Below are 16,919 nucleotides of genomic sequence, written 5' to 3' on the forward strand. Positions count from 1 at the left end.
TGTAACTTACTGTATAATACTATATTTCTTGGAGTTTTGCTCTTTCAAACCATTTGATCATGTGTATTAATTCATTAAGTCCTTTAGGAGTGGATCTACTCGTTAAGCCTAATAACCTTTTTGTAGAACATTTCCTTTCTCTTTGTACATTTAAAGCATACATATTCAACCTACATGGTATGTATCCCCAGAAAAAATGCAAAATAAACCACGCTTATTTCATACTAGACTAAATTCTGTCTTGTACATCTGGTATGTCCGTCTGTTTGTTCGTTCGTTCATTTCCTTTGTTTCATTTGATCAAATGTTCCTTCTTTAGTTTGTTGCGCTGACTCCCTCATTTGTTTGTTAGTTTGTTTATTTGTTTGTTTATAGTTATTTGTCCTACTGTTTTTCCTCGCCTATGTCACATCTTTGAGACTTTGTCGTTTCTCTTCCGATGACAGAGAGCCTAGATTGTAACTTGGATGATGGATTTAAATGTCAATCAACATTTGTCAAGAAGATAATATATAATCAATTATCTTTTCATGCCAAAAAATTGAGTAAGGCTTTACTTCCATACAGACATGACATTTTCTCCCTCTATTTGTGGAATGCGACTATATCCTGAAGCTCTAAGATCAAGGCAACTTAAATTCAGTATTTTAGTATGCTCTACTGCATATTCGAGGGTATTATGTCAACCATATCAAGATGCCAACCCATTTCGATTATATATGCTCTGGTTTCTTTTCAGTAGTATATTTTAGGAGGTATAGACGTCTAAATTGGTTATCCTCGTGTCCATTTGGTAAGTCATTGGTAACAAAATGGAAGTCATCTTCACAGACACTTACAACCTCGAGTCAACGGGCCACGATAGCGATTATAGTTTTTTATTGTTTTACGAGCATTCAAAGAATAAGACGCTATATGCAATGTGTGAAAAAACAAGTCAGAAAGGCTGTGCAAGCTAAATGATAAATTTATAATTAATACTATCGTTGCATCAATGGTTGTATTAACCCTGTTATGATATGATAGTCACGTTAGTCTGGATTTGATGAAGACTTTTCAAATTTTTTTTACCAGAGAGAGCACAAAGATAAAATTAATCTGCTGAAAATTCTACCATAAGACTATGTTAAAAATGATTGTAATTCCAACAAGTCTGGAATACAGGAAATGTCTGGAAATAGGAGGGAAAATGAAAAATCCTCCATTTCTAAAGTTTAAATAGTAAGGTAAAATTTTTTCTTTGAACACTTAGTATTTTCATGACCACTTAATATGAAATGTTTCTATTTTTGCTGAAAACAAAAGAGTCTTGCTTTGAGTGATAAATTTTGGATATTGGAGATACTTGTGATATAAAGTAAACTTTCTGTTACATTTGCAATTGAACGACAGGTGTAAGCATACATTTTGCACAATTGTGAGCTGGCCTAACTGTAGCTTCTAACTGTAGGTACAGTAGCCTAACATTATGTCCCCACCTCATTGGTGTGTAGGCTTCATAGAAAACTGTAAAACATATTGTGGGCTTGACAAAGTATGCATTTTAATTTGTTGAAATGTGTGGGACCATGAATTAATATAATTCTGTAGATCAGAAGAACTACAAAATATTAAATTAAGAGAGATCAACACACCAGAAAAATATCACTTCACAACCTGTTTCGTCCTTTTGGAACTCATCACACGAAGGTATATATTTATATGTATATATATATAGAAGCTATAAATCTTTGCATAAAATGAGTAGCACTTGGCCCACTATACAAAGCAATTTTGGTGCTATATATATTTTCAAAATTTTATCTTTTCCGGTTAAACTATAAATCTGTTATCCGTTAAGGTGGTCCCATTAACCAACGTTGTCTTACTTTGTTTTTTCCAGTATACACTATTGGAGCAGTCCAGCCATCCTCTCCTGATGTGAATATTCATAATGTACACGAGGGGGATTCGGTGCTACTTCTGTGCAATTTTTCAGATTCTATATTTTCTTCACTTTTGTGGTCGGTGGATGGGGAGTTAATCTTCGAACGACAGCTAGGTGAGTCACAGTAGATCTGCACTGCATGAGTATTTTTTACAGTTACAATCTGTGGGGAACAGTCTCATTGCATGGTTAATAAGTAGTAAATATGTTAACAATAAAATGCACATTGATCCTCAGATTCTTAGATTTCTTCCAATTTCACGAGTTACCAAATATTCTGCTTACTCTTGTCCTCATATGTATTAAATATATTCAGTGAGACATTGTTCAAACTGTGTGTTCCATCTGGAGAGAATTCCAACAGCAAAAATGGGTTTGGTATCGAAAGGGTCTGAAAATGGCTTTTCTGCGGGGTCAAGGGGCGGGGGGGGGAAGGGAGGGGAAGACGGTTCTCTCAGGTTACCATGTAGAGTGTTGAGTACCAGAATAAGAAGCATATATGCCTATTTCCAGTTCTAAAACTTCTCCATGTCTAATAAACCGATCTACCTTGAAAAATGTCACTAGATTAATTTGGTTTAGCTTTATAGGTGTGTCCGTGCATTTTTGGATCGATAAGTTTCTATAACTTTTTTGGAGGATCGAAGCAATGAAGCAGTAATCAATACAATCCAGTCGGGTATGTTGTGAGACCGTACAGATTAATATACTTTCTACGTATGTCACACAACATATAAAACCGAGAACATCTGCCATAACTGAACGAGACCAGCATTTACTATATATATATATATATATATAGTGTGGGAAATGTCTTTGCATGACTTCATTAACCTATTTCCAAGACCGGGCATTAAAATTTAACTATATAGAATATATACGTCATCTATACGTCATCCCGCGACATAACCAAGAAACATTTTGCTGTTTAAGTACATGCATGAGACCTACGGTAGTGTGGGAAAGATATTTTGGGACTGCTTTGAAGTTTAAAGTTCAATTTTATTTATAGTAAACTAGTTTCCATTTGACTTATTTCAATTGTATTTATATTAAACTAGTTTCCATTGACACATATTTTTTAGACTGGCCTAAAATTTAACCTTTAAAGTTACTGCATGTAGTTCAAAAGTACAGGATGTATTTTGTACTTTTCTAATTTTTATATTCTTTAAAAGAGTTATTTTTTTTGGGAAAATGATGGAAAGTTTGACACAGTGAAACAGTTTGGGGACAGCATCTTTGCATGCATGTGTTGTGGCTCAGGACTGTCTGTGACATATCTGTACAGGTCAATCGACGGTGTAAAACCCTTTCACTGCAATGTTATGCCAGTGCACAATGATTCCCGTATCATAGACCAAGGAGGATGTCTTGTCACCTATAAAACATGTTTTTTTTTTTTAATACAATCCTCCTGGCCCAGGTAACCTGTTCATTACTTAACAACTTAATTTGTACTTTGAATAAATTTATGCTGTCGACTGTGTGTGGTATATGTAATGTTTACAAATACTGTTTGCGTCGGGGACCCCGTTTGTAGCCTATTTTGTCGATGGGCCTTGACAGTTTGAGACAGATTTTAACAAAAACTAGTCTACCATTTTTCTGTAATCTCGGTGTGCACAGTATGAGAGCTTCTTTACGTGAGAGACGCCCGTATCAAAGTCGTGTGAAAGAAACAAAATTAAATTATAGGCCGCAAATCTGAACTAGTATTTGGGCTTTAAACTAATTAGCAGTCTCATATGCCAAAGGCTGAAAAAAAAAATGGACTCTTTAAAAGCAGCATGATGAAATGTCACGTAAACTAACAGTGTTGAAATTAGAACACCAGCTGGATGATATACAATTACTGTAGGTATCTCAGTGCTAAAGTAATATTTAAGCGGATAAACGTAGACATACTTTTTAGGAGACTGTTGGAAATGCTTAAGAGTGCTATTAATACATTTCCAGGCTTGAAGCAGTGCTTTTGCAGTTTGGTCAGAAGTTTTATGGCAGAATATTTTCCAAAAGAGATTGCAATCCATCAAACTATATATAGCCACCTGCATTTTTACGCGTACATACTGTACATATTAGATTTGTTCGCCAAAGGTTTATCGAAATGTTGTTGGTGGTCACAATGACTGAATTTGATGAGTTCCTCAACCTTTTCTCAACCAATTGCATCCTTATGTCCTCTTCTCATGTATTTTATATAAAGTAAAGTAAATCAAGACCTGATTTACTTGAAATTTGTCTCTAGGCTACAGTTAATAGCTTAAAATCTAACTCTCTAAAGCTCTAAAGTTTATGCACAACATTGTATATACCTGTATAGGATATTACCAATGGAAAAATGAAAAAAAATATGGAAATAAAGAAGAAAATAATGTGTGCAAAAAGCTGTTTTTATAGATACTTAAGTATTTAATTAGCTATTTTGTACAGCTTGTCAGCTTGTCAACTGCTGAATATCTCGTTAGGATATAACTGTAACTGTAGATAATTAAATTATAACATTTCAAATGAACTTTGAAGATCGTCTTGAGTTTTGTTTTTAACATGACATGATTCTGTTTTATCATGACATCATTTTCTAGTTTGACTAAATAGCACAAATTGGCTTGAATTGCCCGAATGACAGATGCCAAGAAGATCGAAGCCAAAGAGCTCGCACCGTGTTTGATTACATTTTCTCAGGCAGGCTCGGGCCGGATATCTTCAAGGGTTTCAACTCGAGGAGATGGTTTTAATGAGCACCCCCTTCAGGTGTCAAAGCTCTGACGTTATCAATTTTCTCACACAGTTTTCGCCCGCAGCTGTATACTGCCATTTGCGGAATCTCGGTCACCAGGCATTTTAATAGCTTGCTTTTTTTCTTCTAGGAATTCCCTGTTTATTCACTTCTAAAAACAATACCATGCATTATTAAAATGGGAAAATTACATTATCACATTGAAACACTTAGAAATGTCAGAAAGGTGCTGTAACTTGCAGCAGGCCTAGCAGACATTTGTATCTATCTATACAGATAAATGTATATCATTGCATGTATAGTGTTTGAAACGGTGGAAAGTTTCGCCAACAGTAGGCTAGTATATTGTTTTGCCGGTCAGCTGATACAGCGCACTTCAATTTAGATTCAGGGAAACAGCAAATGACTGGTCACTTGCATTCCCTTATCTTGGAGAATTCTGAGGTTTATAAAACTTTAAGTTGATTGTTTAAAGTTTCTTTTAATACTACCCATGAACAAGTGGACATCATTTTCGATTCAGGGAAACAGCTTGTGATTAGATGCAATGACTGTAAGCACATGCACTCCCTTTTCTTTGAGAGTTCAAAGGTTTAGAAAACAATTTTGTTTATATAACTTTTAATAATACCTCCTATTAACACATGGACATCATTTCAGAGTTTGTAGGACTTCCTGACTTCTTTAGACAAGCTGTATTTTGTGTTGAGTAATAACGAGTTGAGTAATAACAAGGGATTCTCAATTACCTGTGAATAAAACATGATGGAAGTATTGGCCCAGCTGACTGTCCGAGAATTGTTTGTAAGTTTCAGCGGTTTCGTGTACTACTGTATGTATGCACTCACAGAGGCATGCATGCATACACACTGGTTTGCATGAAAAATAGTGCAAATTAATTCTAACAGTAATTGGCAGCTCTGGATGGGAGTCCAAGAATTCGTGCAAACATGGGGCGATAGCTAAAATATTGTTAGTGTTCAACATGTAAATAAATATCTCAACTATATAGTGTTGTACCAGTGTTGTTATTATTGGCTTCTGCGGATAATATGGTTATAATATACAAATCCCAATATCGACTGATAACAATTAGAAACCGATCAGATACCGATGTTTTCAATAATTTACTTTATAACAGTCATATGGAACTTGATATCAATTGAGCAGTATGATGTTGTCAATATTTATTACCTTGTTGCTATGGTAACATTAATTGTCTTAATCATGAATGTATACATACTATTTAATAATACAGTCCATTATTCATATCCATCCATCCATCCATCCATCCATCCATCCATCCATCCATCCATCCATCCATCCATCCATCCATCCATCCATCCATCCATCCATCCATCCATCCATCCATCCATCCATCCATCCATCCATCCATCCATCCATCCATCCATCCATCCATCCATCCATCCATCCATCCATCCATCCATCCATCCATCCATCCATCCATCCATCCATCCATCCATCCATCCATCCATCCATCCATCCATCCATCCATCCATCCATCCATCCATCCATCCATCCATCCATCCATCCATCCATCCATCCATCCATCCATCCATCCATCCATCCAATCTAGACAGACAGACAGATCGACCATCCATCCATTGTAAAGTTGCATAACTGAGATCATTGCTTTCAGTCTTAATTAAATCATTGCCCATCAGGCTAGCTTGCATTTTACCTTTCATAACAGGCATGAACTGTATTATTTCTCTATTGATACATATTGCCATGACGATTTCATCATATTTAACAATGCTTTCTTCTATTGTTTAGATCTGTTTTTTGTATTCTCATGCATTGAATGACTCACAGATCTGAATGATTTTATATTTTCTTCTTGACATGCAGCCATCTCAGCATTTAATGGACCGTTGTCTGTAAAAAGTCCTGTTGATACCTCTGGTAAATGCCTCTGTGTTTGTGTATAACATGCATGCTTTGTGTTTAGTGCTGCACTTTGTAAATTGACATGTTCGCTCATAAAGTATGATTTTATAGTTTTTAATGTGGTGCTGGTTACCTGTTGTATTATATGAATGTGTCAAATGGCACAGTTTGTTGTCCAACTGGGGGGGTGCCAAAGGGGGTGGACAGGGGTTAATTTTATCAGAACTGACCAGAAATCTGCCATGTCATATTGCTTTTTTTGCATGTTTGTGCAAAATGTGTGTCAAGTTTACAGTGTAATGATATATTACCAATCACATCAATAAAATTTATGGTATCATATAGTACCATCATGTGCTGAAATCCATTTGGGACATCTAGAGCCATCGACCATGAGATCATGTAGGGGTTGTATCACCAATTGGTGTAATAAAAAAAGGGGTTAATTGTAGTACCCCTGTCCAATCAATAACAATAGATACAGTAATCAGGTTGCACCACGATGAAACCCTTTGAATTTAGATTAGGGCTACGCCATCAACCAGCCCATATACAGTAGTAGTTGTGATACCAATTATTTGACCACCAATTTGTTAAATGAGGAAGTGTTGATCAACCAACCTATAAAATTTCAGGGGTGTGGCCATTTGACCATGAAATATGAGACCAGAAATATGCTACGAATTTGTAAATTTAAAATAGTGTTGCACCCCAGCAGATAAAAGTAGTGGTTGCACCACCAACTGTGCAAAATAGAATATGGGGGTTGGAGCACCAACAACCGGTGACATACAATTGAGGTAATGTTTTACCACCAACCATGACCTAATTGGATGTATATATACTGTAGGCATTTGACAACCGGTATATATAAAATGAGATTGGTTGAACTACCACTGACCAATAAGACTGTAGATAACCACTTGTGCCATCAACATGAAGTAATGTGTGGATGGTACTACCAGTTGGTAAAATGAAATAGGATTGAGCAAAAGTAATCAAATTAGATAGGAGTCGTATTAAACCAAGAACATTTCAAATTTGATTGGGTGGCAGAATTCAATAGAAACACAGTTAGGGATGTATACCCACAAACCAGTGAAATACAATTTTAAAGATCCGCTTTTTTGGCCCCAAATTATAGCACGCTACAGCTAGGAAAGTTAAGTGATTATGTAATCGACCTGCCACAGTGGGAAATGGACCTCAGGCTCAACAATAAGCCTGCATAGCTTCTCAACACCATTAGGCCCTTTGTGTAAACACTGTGTGGAAATATGTTCATATCTACAGTGTACAGTTAATTGTACAGCATTCACACAAGGACCCTCATACAAGGCTTTGCAGACTAATTGGTAAAAATCTCAAGAAATTTCCATGATAGCGTGCTATAGTTGGGGTCTATACAGCATCCCTTTAAGCATCGTTCTACTAATCGCTACAATGATTTAAAACAAAGATTTACCAGCAATCAATGAAACAACATTATCACATAGGGGTTACTATTTTTGCCGCAAACCATGAAATGATTTGGTGGTTAAATACACCTGTATCAGCAATTGGTAACTGGTACAGTTTTGCCACAGACACTGAAATACGTTGGTGGTTATATCACTAATTGGAATTAAACATCCAGTGTGGTTTACCAAAACTAGAAATTAGATTGGCGCAATACCCATCATAACAAGGGGAACAACGTAAGAGTTTGCAATTAGAGAAGGTATATCCGCCAATTAATGACAATTAAAATTAGCAGGTCGTACCTGGACATTAACCTGTAGAATTTGTGATGTAATAGTTGTAACAGGAAACCATTGAAACCTGCAGATCTGGGTCAATTTGCGACATGAACCAATTAACTAAATATGGGCTCAATTAAGCCGCTAAACATCAAGATTAAAGTAGAGGTCATAGAATCTACATAACTCTACAACTATCATCATTGAGCTGACTGTTCTGTTATATGCTTGCACTGTTGGTACCCTTAAGTCGCTCGCTGCATTTACATAGTGAAAAAATATTATTCTGCAAAAATTGTCACAAAATTGATTATCAACAATTGTTCCCTGAGATTTTGACACTTTTAACTTTAGTAGCAGTAGCAGTAGCAGGTACTTTAATAATTGGAGATTAGAATCTTGTGGTTCCTGATGAATCAGCATGCACTTGTGGTGTTTCATTTATAGTGATGATGCCACCCCATCTTATGAATGATTTCTATGTACTGTACCTGCATGTACCTATATGTACCTATCTATATTTGCCTGTTCATACTGTAGTACAATTTTATATATCAATGCTTGGTTATTTATATATGCTTGGTTGTCTGTTGCCTCCTCAGTACAATTACTGTAGTTAACTTATCACTTAAAATGGTATTCTGCATGGTCGTAAACAATATATATGTAAAACGTTTATCCTAAGACAAAAATATTTACATTTCTAGATGAAAAACCTATCTCCATATCTCAAGATCTAACAACTCAGTATATGGTTGATTTGGTGTAACCGATTATGACCGACAAACCCATCAACTGCTCTAGGATGTTGAATCATCGTAATGTACAGTAGGTGGTCTGTGATGCATGTCATATCCTGTCAAATGCTCTTTGATAGATTTCCTGAGCTACGTTATTCGTCTTTGTTGATCGTCCTTGAAACCTGATACATTTGGAAAGTTTTGGGTATAGTTGACGATGCACTCTGTATGCAACATTTTATGAAAATGCTTCTTTAATTGTTTTTGGGGGGTGGGGTTAGAAATATTCCTTTTCTCTGACATGGATAAATTATTGAAATATTATGAATAAAAACAGACATTTACTGGAAGTGTCCTGAATGACATCATTCATTCTGGTATATTTGCCAGATGCATAAATTTGAAAAAAATAAATAAAATGTTTCTCATGTATTCCTACATTTTGTTATGAATTTCAAACTTGACACAGTTTACAGGAAATAATTTACTGTTCAAAGCTTTTTATGTGGCAGTTTTGAAGGCTCTGAAATTTGTCTCGTGTACTATACAGAACTTGGGCCTGAGTACAAAATGCTGCCATAACCTGTATACATGTACTGTACATCTTTTGCACCTATATAGCAATGCAAAAAAATGCCCAAGTTGCATAGCATTTTGAGGAAACACTTATTTCCTGGTTTTCAATGTTCAAGTCCAAAGATTATGTACTGTACTTGAAACCATACCATGTTACATTATAGGCATTGAAGACTCGCCCCAAACTGTGTGCCACCATATTAAAAAGTTAACTTTCTGTTGCTTGCAAGTGAAGTATTTTTCTTGTTGCTACAAAATGCAGACAGTAATGAAACGTGATACCTTGTTATCTTTAGCTGGACCTGAGATGTCCATCGTTTGTACACTGTGCTGTGGGTATTGACCGTAGCTGTATGTACTGACTGTACACTAGTGTCTAATTACCGACGGTAGCAAGCTGTGTGTGTATTTTCTGGGATCGATGGTGGTGTCTAACACTTCTGTTACACCTCATTCGAAACTAGGTCAGATTACCGGCATGAGACGTTTCTTTGTGCGCGAGCCTTCACACCCTTTAAGGTGAAGATTGCATAATTTGGCTCGATTAGAATGATGCAAAGTCAAAACCGAGCGCAACTAAAGGCAGGCTTAATTTACACCAGTTTGCACCGTTCTCCACATTAAATAAAGAACATGTAATATGATAACGTGACAGTATACATGTGCAGAGCTTCACATTGTATTAGTAAAATGGCTTAAATTTGTCTAAACTTGTTGCAAGTATGCACGAAATATATGCACACAAACTCTTCTGTGAATGTACCAAGCTAGGTGACTTTCAACCATTGTTGTAGACAGCTGTGCAGACGTTCACAGCTAGACATTTGATTGGATTATTTTTTATGTGCTTTTTGTTGTGTTGCTTTTGTTGCTATGCTTAAAATGCTTGGTAATTTATTCAATTCACAAATGCTGTGGGAAATGTTGTGTCAAATTTTGTCTTTTACTAGAATATGTAGGTTAATGAGATGCTGGTTTTGTACTTTTGATATTTGGGAAACGAGAGAGTGTATGTGTGGGGGGGGTGTGGGGGGAAGTGGGAAGGTGAAGGGGGGAATGGGTATAGTGAGAGGAAAGCAAGAGGGAACAGCAGGATGGTGTAAGATAGAACCTTTGTCATTAATCATGATTTAAGGACACAAATGCATATTATAGGATATATTGAGTAATGCATCACATACAATATATAGGCTTAAAAATGAAAATTCATCTGTCTGGTTTTCCTACAAAACTAATTGAGTAAACAATTGGCTTCAGCATTTAACGAACTTTCCTCATTTCTTGGAGTTAAAAACTGTCTTCATTTCATATTCTCATATACATATACCGTACCCTCAAAGTCTTCATAATGTTCTACAAAAGATTTTTCAGAGATTATCCCATAGATACACATGGATTAGAGGAGAGCTTAATATTCACAATTCAGCTCCAAATATTGTAAGCGTACAGGAGTTACCGGTCCTGCTCTCATGTCACAAGTTCACATGGAGAAAGTCCATTCTGTTGTACATCATAAAATTTGCTGTTACAGTATATAGTGCATTAACCAATAACATTATTATGTTAAGGTGTTTACGTGGAGTGTAAGCTCAGTGGTTAACGCCGGTGCCTGCCATTTATAAGATTCCCGGTTCTAGTCACTCCAAGATTAATGTACGTCGTCCAGTTACAGAGTTGTTGACAATTCATAATCATGGACGTTAAATATGAATGTAAGAGACTGACTTCGGTCAGCTTGCGGCTTTGATAAGCCATTGAGGCTTCTTTGCGAGTTCCTGCTTGCAGGAGGATCTAAAATACATACATACATTATTGCGTACATACATGTGGTCACTCATTTCTTGATGGACTGCATCGTTCTCTATTAAAGGGATGAATCCCTACAAGCGATATCCATAATTTGAATTAAATCTAATCAACCTGCAAAGCTACTTCTTGTGATCGGAGAAAGATTGAATTACGGTATATACTGTATGTCAGCTAGAGCCAGATCTGAGGGTTCCATTTGTGGGAGCTACAGTACTTAGTAGAGTTATTGTGCAAGTTCATTCAATTCCCTATTAAAGCAATTATTATACAGCCATAGATAAATGTTACATTGGTACTAAGTAATTTGCTTGTTTGTTTGCTGTGATTTCTCTCGCTATAACATCCACTTCAACAGAAACTGAATCGATGTTTGTGCACTGTATGTCCGAAAGTTATTTTGCGAAAGCAACTGTCGACAGTATATGAGTAAAGTCTACAGGGCTGCTAATGATGATAATAATGTACCCACTATATGACCAAGGTCTATTACAATGTAGGTTATAAGTATAGGCAGGGAGCTGCTATATACATAGCAGCTCCATCTTTGTTTAACCGAGGAAATGCCTGAAGTTCACGTTTCCCTTTTTGGAACAATATAGTGGTCAATGTACCGTTCAATTTTTCCCACTCTGATACTAATATTGGGTTTGTTTTGTTGCCGTCTATCCAGAGAGGTGTATGTATGTCAAGTTCCTTCATGTGGTATGGTTACCATGGTAACGTAGGTGAAAGTCGGAAGTTGAGTGTCAATCGCCATGGCGCTGCAGTAAATCTTTGGATACGTATGAACAAAGATTTTGTAAAGTTTCAAAAAGTGTTACACAGAAGGGGGTTAAGCCAGACTGCAGTGCGTTTGTTACACTTTATTATGATCGATCGAGCAAACTAATTGTGTTTGTTCACGAATGTATTCTTTGGATGTGGTTGAACGCTTGGCCATACTTGTTATCAGACAATTTTTTCTAGTTTGGGAGGATGGTTCCTCATACTAGGTGGGGACCTATGCCTTGACCACCTTTAGCATGAAAGGTCAAAGGTCAATTATTGAAGCAAAAAGTGACTTTTTGTTCTGAATGCAAAGACAATGGTTGGACATTACTAATATTAAAACAGTACTTATTGATAACTGTCATTCTGGGCTGTAGAAAATGTATCTTTTCAATGAGCAGAGAATTCATTGGCTAACATGAGATCATGTGACATCAGGATTATAAGCTCCCACATGTATGATGAGCTTTCCAGAGATTAACTGGGGGTGGGGGAGGGGGGATCTATGTAACCATTTCCATGCCAGGAGGGGGATGGGGAGAGAGATAGGGTACACTATTGGCTAACATGAGATCATGTGACATCAGGATTATAAGCTCCCACATGTATGATGTGCTTTCCAGTGATTACAGTAGCTGGGTGGAGGGATCTATGTAAACATTTCCATGCCAGGATGGGGATGGGGAGAGAGATAGGGCACTGGTCAGAATCCGTCTCCTTGCATAAGAGTACTGTGTCACCCGAGGGGCGGGGGGGGATGGATAAGTTCATTTCTCCAGCAGGTTTTATCTGGCATGGTTAAATTTAAATCGCGTTCTAGCCAATATAAATTTAACTTGCTAGCTCTTTCAGATTTCTCTATGTACAACATACTGTACAATATGTCTAAGCGGTTATCAGTTATTTTTCATGCAGAGGTTTTAATGCGATAGCCTTGTGTGCATTGTTTTCTCTCCTTTTGAAACTTTATCACCAGTTGCTTGCAAACAAATTTGTAATGTGACACCTACGGCATATCCCTCGGCTCACATAGGATACTAAAAGGCGCAAAGAGATTTGATAGTTTTTTGAAGAAAGTGCTTGTAAAATGGATCGATCAGCTGCCTATCATTGCAAAGGAATGAAAGTAATACACTGCCTGCAAAAAAAAAATTAAAAAAAATCATGATATGCTGCATAATTAAGGTCCTCTGGTAATTCTCATCGTAGACTGGTGATGATTTTAAAATGTGGTAAGAAATTTGTACCATTTTGAAGGCGATGTATAATGATCAAATATTTCTCACTTAGTATGCTGTTTGTGCTCTGTGGGCATTGAAGGATGTGCCGATCTCACAAAAACGAAAGAAGGGCAATTGCTTTTACAAGAAATCGTATTACCTGCATTCTTACTGTAATGTACACTGAGTCACACTAGCTGGGACAGAAAGAAACTTATACTAGTAAAGTGACATTCACACTGTCCAGTACTATTGAAGGATTATGCTGGTGTCACACAACACTAACAGGGATTAATTAAGAATGTCAACATATCCCAAAATTAATGCTGGCTGAAAACCCAATCTTTATTTATTTAGTTATCTATTTATTAATTTTTTTCTGACTCTAGATAATGTGTGTGCCTCATTGTTTCAATATGTGACTTTTAAAAAAAAAATCCTGAAACCGATTATTATGCCATAAGCAGAACAAACTTGTAAGGATTTACATACCTTATTAGCCCTCCAGAAGACTTAAGGTCTTACTGTTTGCTTGTCCGAACAGCCAAATTTGGTTGTCCCAAAATGTAGTAAAATGACAAAAGAGAGTCTATGCATTGCTATATGATGGTATAGTTTGGTGTTTATACTTAACATCAAGTTTGGGCTAGTAAATCTCCCATTCATAATGTTAGTATACATAGGCCTATATCACTAATAAGTATACAGTAGCTGTTTGATGTCAGATTCTCCAAGATGCTGGTGGCAGGATTCTAATTTATCAGTTAAAAGCTGTTTGGGGGATATTTTAGTCACAATGTATGTAATCTTTAATTTGATATCAAATGAGCTGATATGGATTGGAAATTGGCTCGCCACTTGAGGAATGACAGTCGTTGGTCTATGATATCATCTAACATCAGATTTTACTTAATAAGCTTGTTTTTTCTTTCTTCTGAAGTGTTTTTATCTTCTTTTTTTGGCCTTGAATTAACCTTGATGTAATTGGAGTGTTTTGCCACATTCAGTATATATACAGCAGCTGATGTCTGGAGTTAAAATGGCTTCAACAGAATGCAAGATTTTTCTAAGGATACTTAATTTACTTTCTGAAGATAAAATTGTCGGATTATTTATTAAGAAAGGGCAGAGACACATGTTTACTCACCTGGAGACCAGAGAAAGCCTCCTGTACACCGTATACCCCGTTCCGTGCCCGTTCCGTGCCCCATTAAGGACCTCCTTTCGGTACTCCATCACAGTTGGGATGGTGTGTGATATTACGTGATTTTTTGAAATGTAAATATATTTATGACAGCTGTTTGTCAATAAATTTACTTTAACTTGTGTAGTAATTTCATCATTTAATTTGCCTTGAAATATGTATCTAACTGGAAAGCTCGCTTTGAATGGTAAATATTTACACTGGTTACATTCAAGGTGCAAAATTATTATTTCAAGATTAATTAACAGCTTATTCTTCTGTGGATTAATTATTTAGTACAGTATATACATTAAAGAGAGACATATTTTTCAACTCATTTGCCATGATGTTGTTGCCTACAGACTCTCTGTTGCCACTGTGTAAGATAAAAGCTGCACTGAATTGGTATAACTCATACTATTGAAATCATGTGTGTCGTGATGTGGTTTCCAGGTAGGCCTTATTATAGGGTAGAAACTGACATTTTCTTCTTGAAACAGTCACCGTTATCCATCAGTACGCTTCATTAGAGGCCAGAACGTTTCCGAATTTGACACGTTGCAGAGCAATGCAGGCCATTAATTTTTTATTCACTGTGGTTGCGCTTAATGTGCAATCCATAATTTAGGTATTTCAGTAAAAGAAGATGCGAAGGCAAAATTCATCAAAGTGACTAGAAAGAAGGAAAACAGATTGTAAAGGCTCACAAAGGTGGTAATTATAGCCCGGAATTCATTTTCTGAGACAATCGGCACAAACGAAGAGGACTTGTTTATTGTATTACTTTTGTGGCATCGTGGGCGTTATATATGTATACTGTACCGCTGCTATTAAATAATGCACAAATACACCTGTATATATTCAAACAAATTGTCAAGAAAAGAAATGCAAAAGAGAAATTACATATTCTTAACGTATTTGAAAAGTTACATTCTATTATGATGATATTTATTTCTTGAACAGGTGTTGCGGCATAGATTAGCCGTGGGCAATAGAAATTTCTTAGAAGTTGCATGCAAGTTTTAGCTGAGCTGAGCTATATAGTGATCGTGCGATTCTGCCAAAAATCTGTCACTTTTGCCACGGTTTTTGATTGACTGCCATTTCTTCATTTTTCATTTTGATTTCGATGATATTTATGACTGGTTTGTGTGAGTTCAGGTTCCATACATGTGATCATAATTGATAAATTTGAAGTTCATTTGAGGTCACAAGAGGTCATTTCCTGAAAACGTAAAAAAAATGCTACTCATAGAGAGTTTGCCCAAATATGCTGAAATGTTGTGGATATAACGTTTGGGTGGTGCACCAAAGTTGTTCATGAAAAACAAGCTAGCTGCTTATAATTTATCGGCCTGTCAGGTAGGCCTATTATCCGCATTAATTATCAACTGTACTGTATAGACATGCTGTTTTGGTGAATACAGATTAGGTATACACACCTATTGCTTGAAAGTCCTCGGAATCAAAGGTTTGAAATTTACAGCAGGTCATTGGCTAGGTGCGGCCCAGTCAATTTTTCACTCAAGTTATATCTGGCCAATTCATGCATAAAGGTGGCCCACCCCTGCCCTAGAGTAATCATAGAGCTAACACCCTGTTAATACTATGAAGTCATCCATCAAATCTCAATACACTTTTGCATTCAGGTTTAAAGATACTACCGGGCAGCTCCTCATTTTAAGTATTAAAGAACACAGCCTTTTGACTTAAATTGTCTTTGTTTCTATAAATGAAAATAAAAGAAAAACCAATTTATCTTTGTTTTTATTTTTTTTAAACAAATGTTTACAACTTTCTAATATTGTAACAAACTATGTTTGCTTAGAAGGAGCATAAGGCAAGGCTACAAGGAGATGGGAGGAAAGGAAATGACACCGTTTGGCAAAAACAAATGGATATATTGTCAATCAAAACAAATTACTCAACTAGTTCGTTTAACTGAGCTTCTGTATAGCATTGCTTACTCTTGTTTACTGCAAACGTGGGAATTATTGGGATGCACATAGTCAATTGTACACATGTATTCCTTCATAGGGAAATAGTCAACTTAACAAATCCCATATGATAAAGATAGAAGACTTTGCTATTAAACAGAGGATCAATCTTCATGATGTAACATTGGAGGAAAGTATTAAGCAGTTAGAACAAAACATTTGACTGTTTGACTGTTTTTTTTGGCAGTGTACAGCTTTGACATCACACTCAGACTCATCATGGTTGCAAGCGTTCTGCTACAGTATGGATTCATCTCAAACAAAAAGAAGTATATATGGTAGGATTTGAATGCAAATATTCACTGA

The 16,919-nt window shown here is 36.3% G+C and overlaps 1 protein-coding gene across 3 annotated transcripts in view; it reads left to right on the plus strand.

Moving 5' to 3' along the window:
- LOC139959075 (vascular endothelial growth factor receptor 1-like) overlaps positions 1 to 16,919 on the plus strand; it is a 140,647-nt gene that overhangs the window by 33,148 nt on the left and 90,580 nt on the right. For 2 of the 3 annotated variants that reach the window (XM_071956636.1, XM_071956638.1), the window contains exons 2-3: positions 1,883 to 2,041; positions 6,543 to 6,596. In XM_071956636.1, the coding sequence (XP_071812737.1) occupies positions 1,883 to 2,041; positions 6,543 to 6,596 (213 nt within the window). The remainder of the gene's footprint in view (positions 1 to 1,882; positions 2,042 to 6,542; positions 6,597 to 16,919) is intronic. The other variant, XM_071956637.1, reaches the window with a different exon arrangement.

The sequence above is a fragment of the Apostichopus japonicus genome, chromosome 18 (assembly GCF_037975245.1).
Source record: "Apostichopus japonicus isolate 1M-3 chromosome 18, ASM3797524v1, whole genome shotgun sequence".
Lineage (NCBI taxonomy): Eukaryota > Metazoa > Echinodermata > Holothuroidea > Aspidochirotida > Stichopodidae > Apostichopus > Apostichopus japonicus.